Source organism: Centrocercus urophasianus, unplaced genomic scaffold, assembly GCF_019232065.1.
Source record: "Centrocercus urophasianus isolate 14NV4802_14NV808 unplaced genomic scaffold, USGS_Curo_1.0 seq_13, whole genome shotgun sequence".
NCBI lineage: Eukaryota > Metazoa > Chordata > Aves > Galliformes > Phasianidae > Centrocercus > Centrocercus urophasianus.
In genome coordinates this window covers 50,021,115-50,033,881 of record NW_024884475.1, presented here as the reverse complement: position 1 = coordinate 50,033,881, position 12,767 = coordinate 50,021,115, and the positions used below count along the sequence as shown (strand labels likewise).

The window sequence follows — 12,767 nt, the reverse complement described above, 5'->3', positions numbered from 1 at the left end:
CTGGGTGATTTCCTGGGTGCCCTGTGATGGGAAGGGTGAGGGCTGCTTTTAGGGCTGGTTGTTTCTGAGTCAGCTCAGTGGAAACTAGGGCTGCCCAAAGCCAACCAGCATGGGTGGTTCTTGTGGTTTCCAGCAAGTCTGTGGTCCCCACTGCTTGCTGTTCTGGACTTTTGTCCTATTGAAAAAAACATACAATAATTCAGATATGATCCAAATTAGGAAAGATTCATAAGTTACCATTGGGATTATCACTAGGGAGTTCTCAACAATTGCATAGATAGTGTCACGAAAATAAAATACATGTAACATTTAAAGGATTTCGTATGTCTGTGCAGCAAAGTGTCAGCCTCACAGCTCCCCCGTTGCTGAGAGGGGCACGTGGCAGCAGTTGCTCCTTGCTTCCCCACCTCCCTCCTGCAATCTGTTATGTCTGCAGACTGCTTCCTCGTGCAGACATCTGGGATGCATCACGCGCCTTCTCCTCCTGGAGAGATGATTTTTTTGGACACAAAGTAAGCGCAGAAGCGCTTCGCATCCTCTGGAAGGGAACATACAGCAAGTTGCTGCACGTACAGTGGGAAATGGGAGAAGGGAGGGAGGAGGTTTTGTTGCAAGGCGAACGTGAGAGCCTTGTGTCGTTCAGAACTTTCCTGAGTGGAAACCTCCTGTGCACATGGGAAGGGGGAAGGCCAGTGATGGGCTAAGATAAGCAGTTTTTCCTTGTGTTTTTTTTAGGGGGGCAGCCTGAGCAGAGAGGATACTGCCAGCAGTGTGAGGACGTTCGCTGCTTTCAGGCGGGGGCTGGTTCCCAGCTGTGCCAAAGCACAGCAGGTGGTGCTGTGGGCCACAGGACGGCCAGAGAGAGGGCCCAGGCAGGAGAGGCTTTGCTGGCAGCACTCCTGCCATTTGGGATCCTTCCAGACCCTCCCATAGAACCACAGAATCATTAAGCCTGTAAAAGGCCTCTAAGATAGTCTAGCCCAGCTCCATCCCGCCATGCCTACTAACCGTGCTCCTCAGAACCACATCTCCACAATTCTTGAACACCTCCAGGGATGGTGACACCACCACCTCCTTGGGCAGCTCATTCCAGTGCCCAACCACTCAGAAATTTTTCCTAATATTCAACACAGTGGAAGCTTTGTAAAACTATTTGTGTGGGAACTGACGAGTCACAGCCTGAACCTCTGATGGATCACCTGAGGCGAGCCATGAGTCAGCCACAGGAGCACAGCTGAAGGCAATTCACCTGTGCTGCAGGAAGGGGTGTAGCCTGGCTGCACCCCTCCTAGACCCATTTAAGAGCTGGCTGCCAGTGGGGAAGGATCTCTTCTGGAGATCTGCTCTGCTGGTGTTTTGTGAGTGAGCCCAGGATAGGGGTAAGCCTTCTATTTATTCTGTTTTGTTATCATAGTCTGCTTTGCCTAACACTCTTGTTTATTCTGTGATTATACCATCCTAATATTCTTTGATTATACACTATTATTTGCCATCCTGTATGGCTTTAGTTTTTTTGTTTTTTTTTTTCTCTTGCCTTTGCCATCAAAAATAAGAAGGGTTTTCATTTTATACTCAAACACTTCCTTGCACACTGTGATTTGGTGGAACTGTTATCTGCTGTATGGCTCTGGAGCATGAGAAATACGGGTGCTGCATGTTAGATTATGGCTGATAATAAAAAAGTAATGGGAGTGCATTCTGCCTCTAAGGAGGAGCAATAAATACATCAGCTAGCTGAGGTGCGAGAGCTCTTGAGCTTCCTTGTAATGAACAAATAATAAATCTCTAGGGCCCACTGGAGACTACTTAGAAATAAAACACCACAGTTGGAAGAAAAATATCTTTCTTCTGAAGTAGGTGAAGAAAAGAAGATTATGGAAAACGAAAGCTGAGTGTACTAGGGCAGCCCCTGAGGCTGAGAATGGAGGGAGGCTGCGTGGAGGTGGTAACAACACACGCCTGGGTCATCTGTAGGCTGGAGAGGGAGATTGGCCTGAAATCAAGGTAACAGGGCAGGCAGGTGCAAGAAAGACTGCACAATCCTGCGAGACCCTCAGTGCTCCATCATCTCCGCCTGCTGTTCCAGCACCAGTGCCCTGCCCAGGAACTCAGGGGCTTTCTGGATCTTCCCTTGTCTGCATGGGACAGCCCTGGCTATGTGGAGATGGGAGCTCCTGGCTCCCTTTGTCAAGCTGGAGATGTTGCATGGGCTGCATGTGAAGCATACAAGCAGATGAAGTTGAGGTCTCAACCATCAGCTTCTTGCAGTATTGAGTAAAATGTCTCACTGTTCCTTTTGAAGAAGAGGGAAAATTGTACCACTTCGCTTAGGTTAAAAATGAAAAAATGCAGCTATTTTGCTGAGAAGCTGTGTCAGAGCCATGCCTCAGCTCAGGGTCATGGCTGGCCTGATGATAAGCATCTGAAAGTCATCATAAGCTCGTGTCCAGTGGAAGCATGGGGAGTTGTGGCAGCTGGATCCTGAATAAGGATTTTCTGGCAAGTTCACATTGGGAACAAGCCAGAGGCAAGCACTAAACTGGACGCAGGAGAGCTTCTCCCTGCATGGCCTCCCTGTGCTGGGCCAGCGGCTGGGGCCTGCTGGAGAGCAGCAGGAGGAGGATGGAGCACAGCTGAGGCAGCAAGGAGCTGATCCCATGGCTGCAGGGGAGGCTTCCCAAATGCTAAGCTCAGCAGTGTCCCAGCCTGTCTAAGGGTTACTCCCCTCCAGAAGGACAGGCTTCTTCCTAGAGCACAGACATGTACGTGCTGGTTGATTTATTTACTGTGCTTGTTTTTTCAAATAGCTGCCAGCATAGGGTTAGGTCTTCTGTGCTTATCGGGATGAGAGATGAGAAAAGAGATTTAAAAAAATGTGCTTGGGATTTCCTGCTCCCAGTCCCCATTTGTCACTCCTGCGACAGCAGGGCTAAAAATACCCTGTTCAGCACGAGGACTTGGAGGCTGGAAGGAAGCCGCTCATCAGCACGAGCTCTGCCCTCCCAGCACAAAGCCAGTGGTATTTCTGGAAGCGTTTTTCTCAGCATTTAGCTGGGGCCTTGCTCAGTGCTGGAAGACACATGAGAGCCGGGGCTTTAGTTGAGGTTTGAGGACTCCTTTCTGAGCCCTCAAAGTGCAGAGATGTTGGGCAAGAAAGCACAGAAAACAGGAGCGGCAGCCAAAAGGACAGAAGAACAGACAAGATGAACAGCAAAGGAAAACTTCCACCCAGCATTTTTTTAAAGTCGCCAATCTGGAGTGGCACGGTTGGAAGGGAAGTGCTGACAGGAGCTCCTTTTCTTCTCTGGGGTCTTTAAATGAACAGGGATAGTGAAAAGAAAAAGTAATGAAAAAGGGAGGAATAGGCTCTGTAGGAGTAGGATGACATTCTAAGCAGAAAGGGTGAGAAAAGGAGCAAAGGATGTCTCATGTCAAGTAACACACAGGAAAAGAAAACAACCAGAAGGAGGAAAAGTGCCAGAACAGAGCAGGAGAGGTGGGATTCTGACAGAGAAGGACATCGTAGAAAATAAACCAAGAAGAAAAGTCGGACATTACAGAAACAGTTGAGGAGCCAATGGAAAAGAGCAACAGTGGGGAGGAGAACCTTCAAAATACCACCTGACAAGTTATCAGCAGAGATAGGGGGACTTTGCAGCACTTCTCCAGCCATGTACTTTTCCCCCTTCCCACTGGGGCTCTCAAATGCAGCCAATTTCCTCCCTCGCACTCTCACAGCCCCCCAGGGAAGCAGACACAGCACTCACCTGGTTTTTCTGAGACTGACAATTTGTAACACAAGGTTTCAAAAATGAGGGAGAGGATGGCGTGTCAAATGGAAGCAGTCTTCTCTAAAATGGAAAGCGCTTTCTCTAAAAGCCACCGATGGCTACAAGAAATCCACTTAAAACATATAACCAAATGTTATTTAATATCTTAAAAAGTAACACAATCCAAAATGGATATTTCACACAACACTACATAAACAACATGAACACAATATTACCATATGGAGGGACTTTCAAATATAGACTTACAAAAATCCCTGTCCTTTTTTCCTTTAAATTATTATACTAAGCATGACAAGTTATCATCATTTACAATATGGTACACTGACACAATAAAAACCATGTTACAAATGTGCTGTTATAAATCAGTAACGTTAGGGAAGACATTTCATGAACCGTAATTATTTCATATGAAATACTATACAATATAAACAGAACATCCATCTTGGATGACCTTTACAGCAACCAGAGACCAAGTAATTTTTAATTTTTTTTTCTTTTTTTTCTTTTTTTTCTTTTTTTTTTTTTTTTCAGTGCAAACACATTTATACAAGGCAGTCTTGGCTGCAAAACTCCCTTCTAACATACAGTAAGTCCCACTTGCATTTATTAACTCAGACCTAATGCAACAGCCACATTCAGTCACTCACAGGAAATTACCTGCAGAATTACCATCCCTTTCAGCACACTTCTCCTCCACACACCAAGGTAACCCCTATGCCAGCTCTCCCCACAGCCGGGCACAGGGCTGCTGCCCTCCATCAGGGATCTCTTCCAGCTCCAGGTGTGTGCGTGCGGCCTTCTGCTCCTCTATTGTCTTGGGGGAAGGAACATGGAAATCCTCAGCTCAGAACTGAGCTTCAATGGAGTTAGCAAGCAATTCCGCTCTCTGCGAGAGGGGGGAAGCGGGGAGTGACTGCCAGATTTACACCATGGGGCTGCAACCAACGCTCGGAGCCGCTATGAGAAGTGCGAGTCCCGGATTCTTCTAGCACCAGCCTGGCTTTAGTTGGGTCCTGCGTGCCATGCAGCTCTCTGATGCAGTATCCATGTACTTTACTTACGTTGGGGGGGAACGCTTTAGATATATACTTTGTTTTCTTTTAAAGAATTATGTAAAAAATAGAACTTTTCTCTCTTAATACTGTACAGCTTTCTTCAGAAGAGCAAAGAGAATTGTAAACTGTGCGGATGACACCAGATCAGGAGTGCTATTTGCTTCCTCAGCACCACTTGAACAATTGTGTTTAGGAAAAGCTCTGGGAAATGTATTCGAAAAACACATTTTTAATTAAAAATCCTGTTCCTAGACCCTCTGCTGGCAGTACTTGTGTGATTGGAACTGTTTGGCACTGCTCGTCTGAGAGTCCCCGCAGGACCACACAGTAGCCCCTCTCTTAAACCGACCGTGTGAAAACTTCAGACTATCAACACTTTGGTTAACTAAGAAATTTTACTTGAATGACTTTTGAAGAGAAAGAAGGAAACCAGTTAACAATTTTGTCCAGAGATTTCAGCCTTTTGTCTTTTTTTTTTTTTTTTTTTTTTTCAGCATGCCCTGACACAAGATGGGGATGGTGCCACCCACCTGCCTGCCCTGGCTGAACCACACGGAGGGCTCCAGGGCCAGAGGGCGTGATCTGGGTGCAAAGCACGACCTTGGCTTCCTCATTCTCTGCTGTAAGAATGACTGCTCTGGCAAGCACTAGGCTGTGGTTTTCATTACAATATTTCTTTCCTGATATGTTTTAAAGTCAAGCGAGCATCGCTGCTTGTTTTACAGATGTTTTACAATGATGCAGAGTCAAATGGACCTCTTACGATTTTTAACTGAACTATTTCAACAGCTAAATTAGCTCCGCTGATGACCGTATATTAACCTGCACTGCGATAATGGCACTAGGTTTGCTGAAAGAGGTGTTCATAAATCGGGGCTTGTATTTAAATATGATCTGCTTAAGTTCAGCCGCCACTTTCTTCCTTTGGTTTTTGGAAAACCTTTTTTCCCTTCTGAAAGGTGGCTTGTTGCAACTGGCTACTTCCAAGGCCGGCTTCATTTTTCTTGGGAACTTGGCCATGTTCTTTGAACAATAGGCACATACCTCAAGGAGGGTCCCTAATGCTGCTCCCAGCAAAGTCAATTAAGAGCTGCTGCTCATTTCTACAAGAGTGAGTGGTTCTGACGTACACGCTCCAGAAACCAGAGCACATATTGCTGTTCTAACTCTTGCCAGTTCCGAGAAACCATGGCCTGACCTGTTGGCAAAAGGAGGCAGAATAGGGCCCAGTATATTTGCAGGCTGCCAAGAAAATACCCGGAGCGTCTTCCCCTAAAACCCCACACCCTCAATCATATTTCACAGACTGTAGATGTTCCTAATTTGCTCAGTTACATACACATTTTCAAGTTCTACCAGGCAGAAATTGTAGCAGTAACTGGGGAGAGGATGGGAGGGTTCAGCCTCCCTTTTCACTGTTATCCAAATTATGCAGCCTTGTCAAAGTCTTACATGACTCATCTGAAAGACAGATTTTTAATATTGTAAAAGGAAATCGTGGCAATGGAAACACGATGACTTCATACGCAAGCATTGACACACAAGAGAACGCCATGAGCTAATGCTTCAAAGTTTTTAACCTTGCTTTGTACAATACGCTTTTATGTTGCTGCATTTCATCAAATTCATGGAGGTAGTTATATGTGTAAAAAAAATTACCATAAAAGTAACATGTTGTATTATAATAATACATATCAAGTGTGCAAAATGCCGACAGATTTGTGTTGACCCTTTACAGTTGAACACAACACAGATTCAACCTAATCTAACTCTGTAAACCTTTAAATCGATACATTAGAAGAATGATAGATAAGCAACCACGTAATACAAGGCTATGATTTCATCAAAGGATTAGGGTGACATAAAGCACTCAAGCTCCACTCTCGTGGTTTTGTTATCAGAACCTCAAGATGGAATTTCTTTATATTCCATTGTTGATTTTTAAAGAAAAAAGACAGAAAAAAGGAAAAAAAAGGAAAAAAAAAAAAAAAAAAAAAAAAGCAATTCAAGATTAAAACGTTTCTATTTGAAACTTCTGTTTACATTCCATATTCCAAGAGTCACATTAATATTGGTACAATGCCACGTCAACATTAATATGACATTTACGTTGTCTGCTGGTCTCTGGGAACTTAAGGAAACTACATACTACACAGTTTGTAGGTATGTACTGTCATATTTTGTTGGAACTATGTCTTCTGTACAACCAGCTGCCGGCACAAGTTCTGATTACTTTATGACAAACACTTCTCCAGAAGATAAAATTTGTTCTTGCTCCTCACATTCTAATACTGCCATTTGTACTTCAGATCATCGGCTGTAATTATTATTATATTTTTTAAGTTTTGACATTTTTATTTACTGAATGGATACACACTACTGATATCAGAGCTTGCCTCAGAAAACAAAATCACAGTCAGCTACTGCACAGTATATGACAGCTCCCCACAAAATCTCTGACTCTACAGTTTGCATGGAGTAAGCACGGCTGGAGTTACATATTGAATAGTAAGATGCGTCATGCAAAGCGCTATATGGTCATTAGAGCACATCTTGGAAGGTATGATAAGGCAGAAGGCTAAAGGCCAAGTGACTTTGATAACCAACCAAAAGCACAATAATTTCCTTCATGTGCACCAAAAGGTCTTATTGCTCCTGTGAAATGGAATTTGTACACTGAAACCAAGGAAAGCAGACCTGTGCATTTACTGGGTACTGGAGCTGTTCTTACAGAATTAGAAACTGGTCGCATCCAGTTAGAAAGCCGACTGGTAAGAAAATGAACTCATATCCAACTGCATAACATAAGGCTGAACCTTCAGTGAAGACTTCTGATGAGAATATAGAACACGAGTGAAGCTCAAATGACTCTGCGTACAGAGTAATGCATGTCACCAGAACCTGATGAAAAGACTGGTTCTTAGTATGTACAGTTGGTTTTAATACCTGTGTACTACAGGAGCTAGACAGTGGAAATGTCTCTCTTCTATTCAACAGTTTGGACTGCTGAACGATTTAATATCTTTGTTATTCTTCCACCAATTTGCCTGTTCTGACAGAAAACAAAGACAGAATTAATTTTGAAGTCAGTTTGTTGCACTACCAGGTTGTATGAGGAACAGAGCAGAATGTGACCCTACACCTCAAAATTATTTTTGAAGTTCAACTATCCCTAGAAGTTACTCTGCAGTAATTAGCATGGCACAAATTACTCCAGAGTAACAGTTTTGGGGAGAGCAATTAGGATAAACCATACTTACAGAATTCAGTTTTCTACTGCCCACCATACGGACACATTTAATTTCTAGAAACTAAACATGTCCATAAAATGCTAAATTGCAAATAACATCCACTGAATAAAAAGGCCAGAAGTTTATAATTCTCTAAATTTTGTTCTCTGATAATAACTACACTGTATGCTATTTTTTAATAGCCTAATTTAGGCACTCTATTTAATAAGCTACATAAAATAGATTTATGTCCTTCCACTAGAAAGAAATCAGTTCTTCAGGCCATACTTGTCATTTATATCATAAAGAATATTTTTGTTCAAAGAAATCAGATTTTTTTTCTGGTTCCTGCGTTAATGGCAAGATGCAATACCAGAAGTGACACGAAAATCAGATTATCTTTTTAAAACACTCTACGTAAACTGAAGATATTTCCTATATTTTGTGTCACTCCGCGCCGCAGCTCTGCAACAGTTATAACTTTCCCTTCCCTCCCCATTCCCCCCTCTACGCAAAGGCCTACCACCCCATTTGTGACCGCGGAAGGTCATGCAGCGAGCTTCAGTACACGAGCATCCCTCATACTTTTGAAACACAAAAGGGAAAGCCATCTCCCCCCCCACCCTCCACAATCTAAAAAAAGAACCTCTTCTTATTCACTTCAACAGGTATTTGCAAAATTGTCACCAAAACGCACAGTGGAAATGACTGATCGGTACCGATAATTCACAGACAGAGCCGAGGTCATCACTCGTCACGTTTGGCATCATTTTTCCTCGCGGTGATCCTGGCTGGTCACTGTCAGCACTGGCTCAATTTTTGAAGGAAACCAACTCTGCAGCAGAGTTTAGCTTCTGACCAGGGGCATCACACATCTGTGGCATTTTTTTTTAAATGAAGTTGGCAACTGCATGGACATTGAAAATGCAGATTACACTTACAGTGTCTAGACTTTCATATATGTGCTCAGTTACAATTAAGTGAAGCAAAAAGTGTACATATTATCCCTACTGCTATTCTGTTGCTACAGAGCCGCAAATGTGAAAAGCAATACCTCGAAAGAAAGATTTATTTGTTGCCCCTAGTCTACATAGCAGCACAGTTTAAGTAAACACTAAAACTGTGGTTGAGATGCTTTTTTTTTTTCTTTTTTTCTTTTTTTTTTCTCCAAAGATGTAAACATCAGTCCCAGTGTCGTAAACTTTGCTGTATGGGATAAGACAGAAATTCTGAGGCAGGCTGACTATCAGACACTAGTGACAGAAGCTTGCAGGCAGTTAGCTGGTTTCTGCAGTTTCTCAGCTTCGCTTGTCGGCGGGTCTGCGGTGGCTCGGAAGCTGAACGCTGGGCCTGCACCGCCGTGTGCTGGGCTCAGAGCAGGGTTCTGACGTCTGTTGCTTTCAACAATGCTTGAAGTGTTGGATGCCAGGCTCTCCCGAGTACTAGAACGGAAAAGAAATATATATACGCACTCACATAAGACATGCCGATATATCTATCGACCAGGCAGGAAAGGAGAATAGAGTGTTTTATAATAGGCTTCCTGTGTTTGTATGCAACGTCACATCAATAAACCATCTCATTTTGACAGCTCACATATGTTCCTCCAGAACGGGTTCCAGCAGAACTCAGCAGTAGCCGTGCTGTAACACAGGGACAGCACTAAGCAGAGCTGGAGCTGTCACACAGGGTCTGTAAACCAAACCACTGTCAAGTATCTGGATTTTTACTCAAGAACATACCTTCTATTTTATTTTGTGGAACATAATTTTCTTCCCTGGCTTGTCCGTTTTTGCACAAATTAACTTCCATCAAATCAGCTCTGTGAATATGTACAGTTAGGAGAGCAACCATGCAGCACAACTTGCTTTGTCACTCAGATAACAGACCGAGTTCCTGTAGTTCTAACAAATCCTTTGTCCATGGGAGTGACAGCACACTTAGCACTTTCAAAGACTACACAATACATCTCACCAAGAATGCAGAAGAGTCTATATTTTAGCCCACAGCTTCAAAAAACTCATCCATATGCTAAAGCTAGATTTCAGCACTACCACTCTTTTTGTTCTCTTTCTACTCTTAATCTCTAAATCAGGTTTTTCCATGCAGAAAGAGATTTGGTTTTCAAACCAAGGCATGTGGATCCTGGTTATGTATAGCCCCACTTCTTTGCAAAATGACATCACGATTCGCCAAGGACATGTTTCCTGAGTCCATTTAGAGTACTGCTGGGTGTTAAATGGGCACTACAGCCAAAGGTACAGAGGACAGAGGGAGGAATGTGTCAGTGCGTGACACAAGGGGAAAAAGAAATGTCTTGTTTAGCTGTAGTAATAAATTTAGCTGTAAGTCATCTTAAACTGACAACTAAAATGATGCTTTTAGAGAAGCTCTTGTAGATCTTTTAAAATCAATCAAAATGGCACTGATCATCTGCCAATTTCTCCCTTGTTGTAAGCAGTTCCAAACAGCTACGACGGGTGACACATGCACTGAGCTGCAGTGACGCAGGCTGTGCTTCTGGTCTTTGATTCCTCTCTTTCTGCTTACAAACAAGAAGAGATGCAACCTTTGCTTTCTGAAGATCATTCAGTATTGTATCCTTCTTAAAGGGACCACCAATTTCACATTTTCAAACAATTTCAATTCCAGTGTTACAAACTGACCATTACGACATCTACAGGTAACGACTGCAGTGAGTTCTGTATGCAGAGTAATGCCAAAATTAGCTCCTTCCTTAGGTGACAAAAGAACAGCAGTATTATATAAGCCCTAAAAATAAAGCAATAAAATGAATACGGTGAGCTAATGGATACCATATACCACCTGTATAAATGCAATGAACAAAATACTGAGAGGTTGTCTTCCAGACAGTGATGTTTTGATGAATTTCATTCACAAAACACTTTTGAAGTCAAATGACCATTGCAAATCACGTGAAGTACCCACCTCTCATTAAATACCCTTTTTCTTTCAGTGTAGAACTGCTAACTCTGATTCCCCAGGCAACACTGCGTGACCAAACAGCACCACAGCCCAGCAGACACAACCCCAGAGGCGCACATCAGCAGAGGCCCAGAGTATACTTGAGAGATATCACCAGATACAGGTCCTGGTTTTATCCTCTTCCCAAGGCATCTGCTAATGGATGCTGTCACAGCTAGGTGAATCTTACCAGACGGATGCTGGACAGTGGTTTTACATTTCCTGGAGAAGGGCTGTGGAGTACATTTTTTGTTAAAAGGTAGGCAAGTAATAACAGAAAGGTAAATATAGCCAGAGAGTCCAAATCAACCTCATCTTCATTTGTTTTTATAGAGTTATATTGAGGAGTGACTAGAAGAGAGCAAAAGCATCCAATTTAATCATCTTGATGCAAAACTCATGACTTGGATATTTAAAAGCCTTTGAAATATCCAGACTTACACTGGCCTTACAAAACAAATACACAGAAAAAAAAGTGCCTACAGAATGTGGTTTTTTTTTTTTTTTTTTTTTTAATGTAAAAGCTTACTTTCTGTGGCCTTGCAAAAAGAAAAGAATCATAATTAATAAAATTAAAACACACTCTGTAGAACATGATCATTATTAAAAGCTGCTAATCTGTTTCCCTTTTAATCTTAACATAAGCTGAATCCAGTAAGCTCACAACGTTCTGTTCTCTTCAATCTAAGTTCAGGTTGAACTTCAACAGAGATTTTAGCCTTTCTGTAAATAAATAGGAAAGAAAATGTCTGACTTTGCACTAACCAGCAAAGCAAGCCTATATTCAGTTAGCATGCATCTAGCAAAACTAAGAACTAATTTTTATCCAGTCAATATCTTGTCCTGGAGATGAAACACATTGAGCAGAGTAGGATAGGCTGGGCAAGCAGTACCGAACATTATATACTTCCCTGCAAAAACTGACTGCCAGTCAGAACTACAGAACTTCAACTTAAAGAGATTACATTTTAAAATAAACAGCACAAATAGCCTCATACAGCAGCTGTATGTGAGAAAGATGCCAAGCATCTACAGGGCAGTAACAACAGCAAAATCAAAATCTTCTTGAATTCCCTTCTTAAAGTTAGATTCACTGCAAACGTGGTCATTTTACTCAAATTACTTCAATTTTTTTTTTTACTTAGGAAAAAATCATACATATGTTAGAAATCTGCTCCGGTACTTTGATGTTTGCTGCGTGCTGCAGCAGGCCCAGCAATTCCTGCCTTGTCACTAACATCAAGCAGGAGTAACCATCAAATCCAAAGGAATTTATTTCAGAATGACATGACTTTAACTGAAAAGGAAAATTAGTCCTGTGTGTAGAAGCAGGAAACCCTTCATGTGCCTTTCTGTGAGCTTTTGCAGTAGATTATTAAGACTATATAATTTTGAGGATTAAGAACACTTTTTAAGTTAAAAGAAAACAATTTTCTTTCCTCTAATACAAATCCAGTCTTGGAGGTTTTATTTTTAAACACAGGCAATAAATAATTTACACCTAAGTAAGACACTATAGGAGAACAAGCATTGTAAATTATTTCTGTGGTTTCAGAGTCATTGTTCTGAACTCTGATGGGTTGCTATCCAGGGCAAACAAAACCAGACAAGCTCCATTCCAGCAGGGACCTAGGATAGCTAAAGTCCAGAGGGAGAAAGAAGAAGGCTCGAGTGAAGGATTCTTAACCTGGAAATGAGATTATCAG

The 12,767-nt window shown here is 42.3% G+C and overlaps 1 protein-coding gene across 7 annotated transcripts in view; it reads right to left on the bottom strand.

Annotated features, from left to right (window-relative positions):
- Positions 1-8,701: 8,701 nt before the first annotated feature.
- Positions 8,702-12,767, bottom strand: part of STOX2 (storkhead box 2) — a 123,209-nt gene continuing 119,143 nt past the window's right edge. For all 7 annotated transcript variants that reach the window (XM_042811440.1, XM_042811441.1, XM_042811442.1 and 4 more), the window contains one exon: positions 8,702-9,518. In XM_042811440.1, coding sequence (XP_042667374.1) covers positions 9,323-9,518 — 196 coding nt within the window. In that variant the 3' untranslated portion in view covers positions 8,702-9,322. The remainder of the gene's footprint in view (positions 9,519-12,767) is intronic.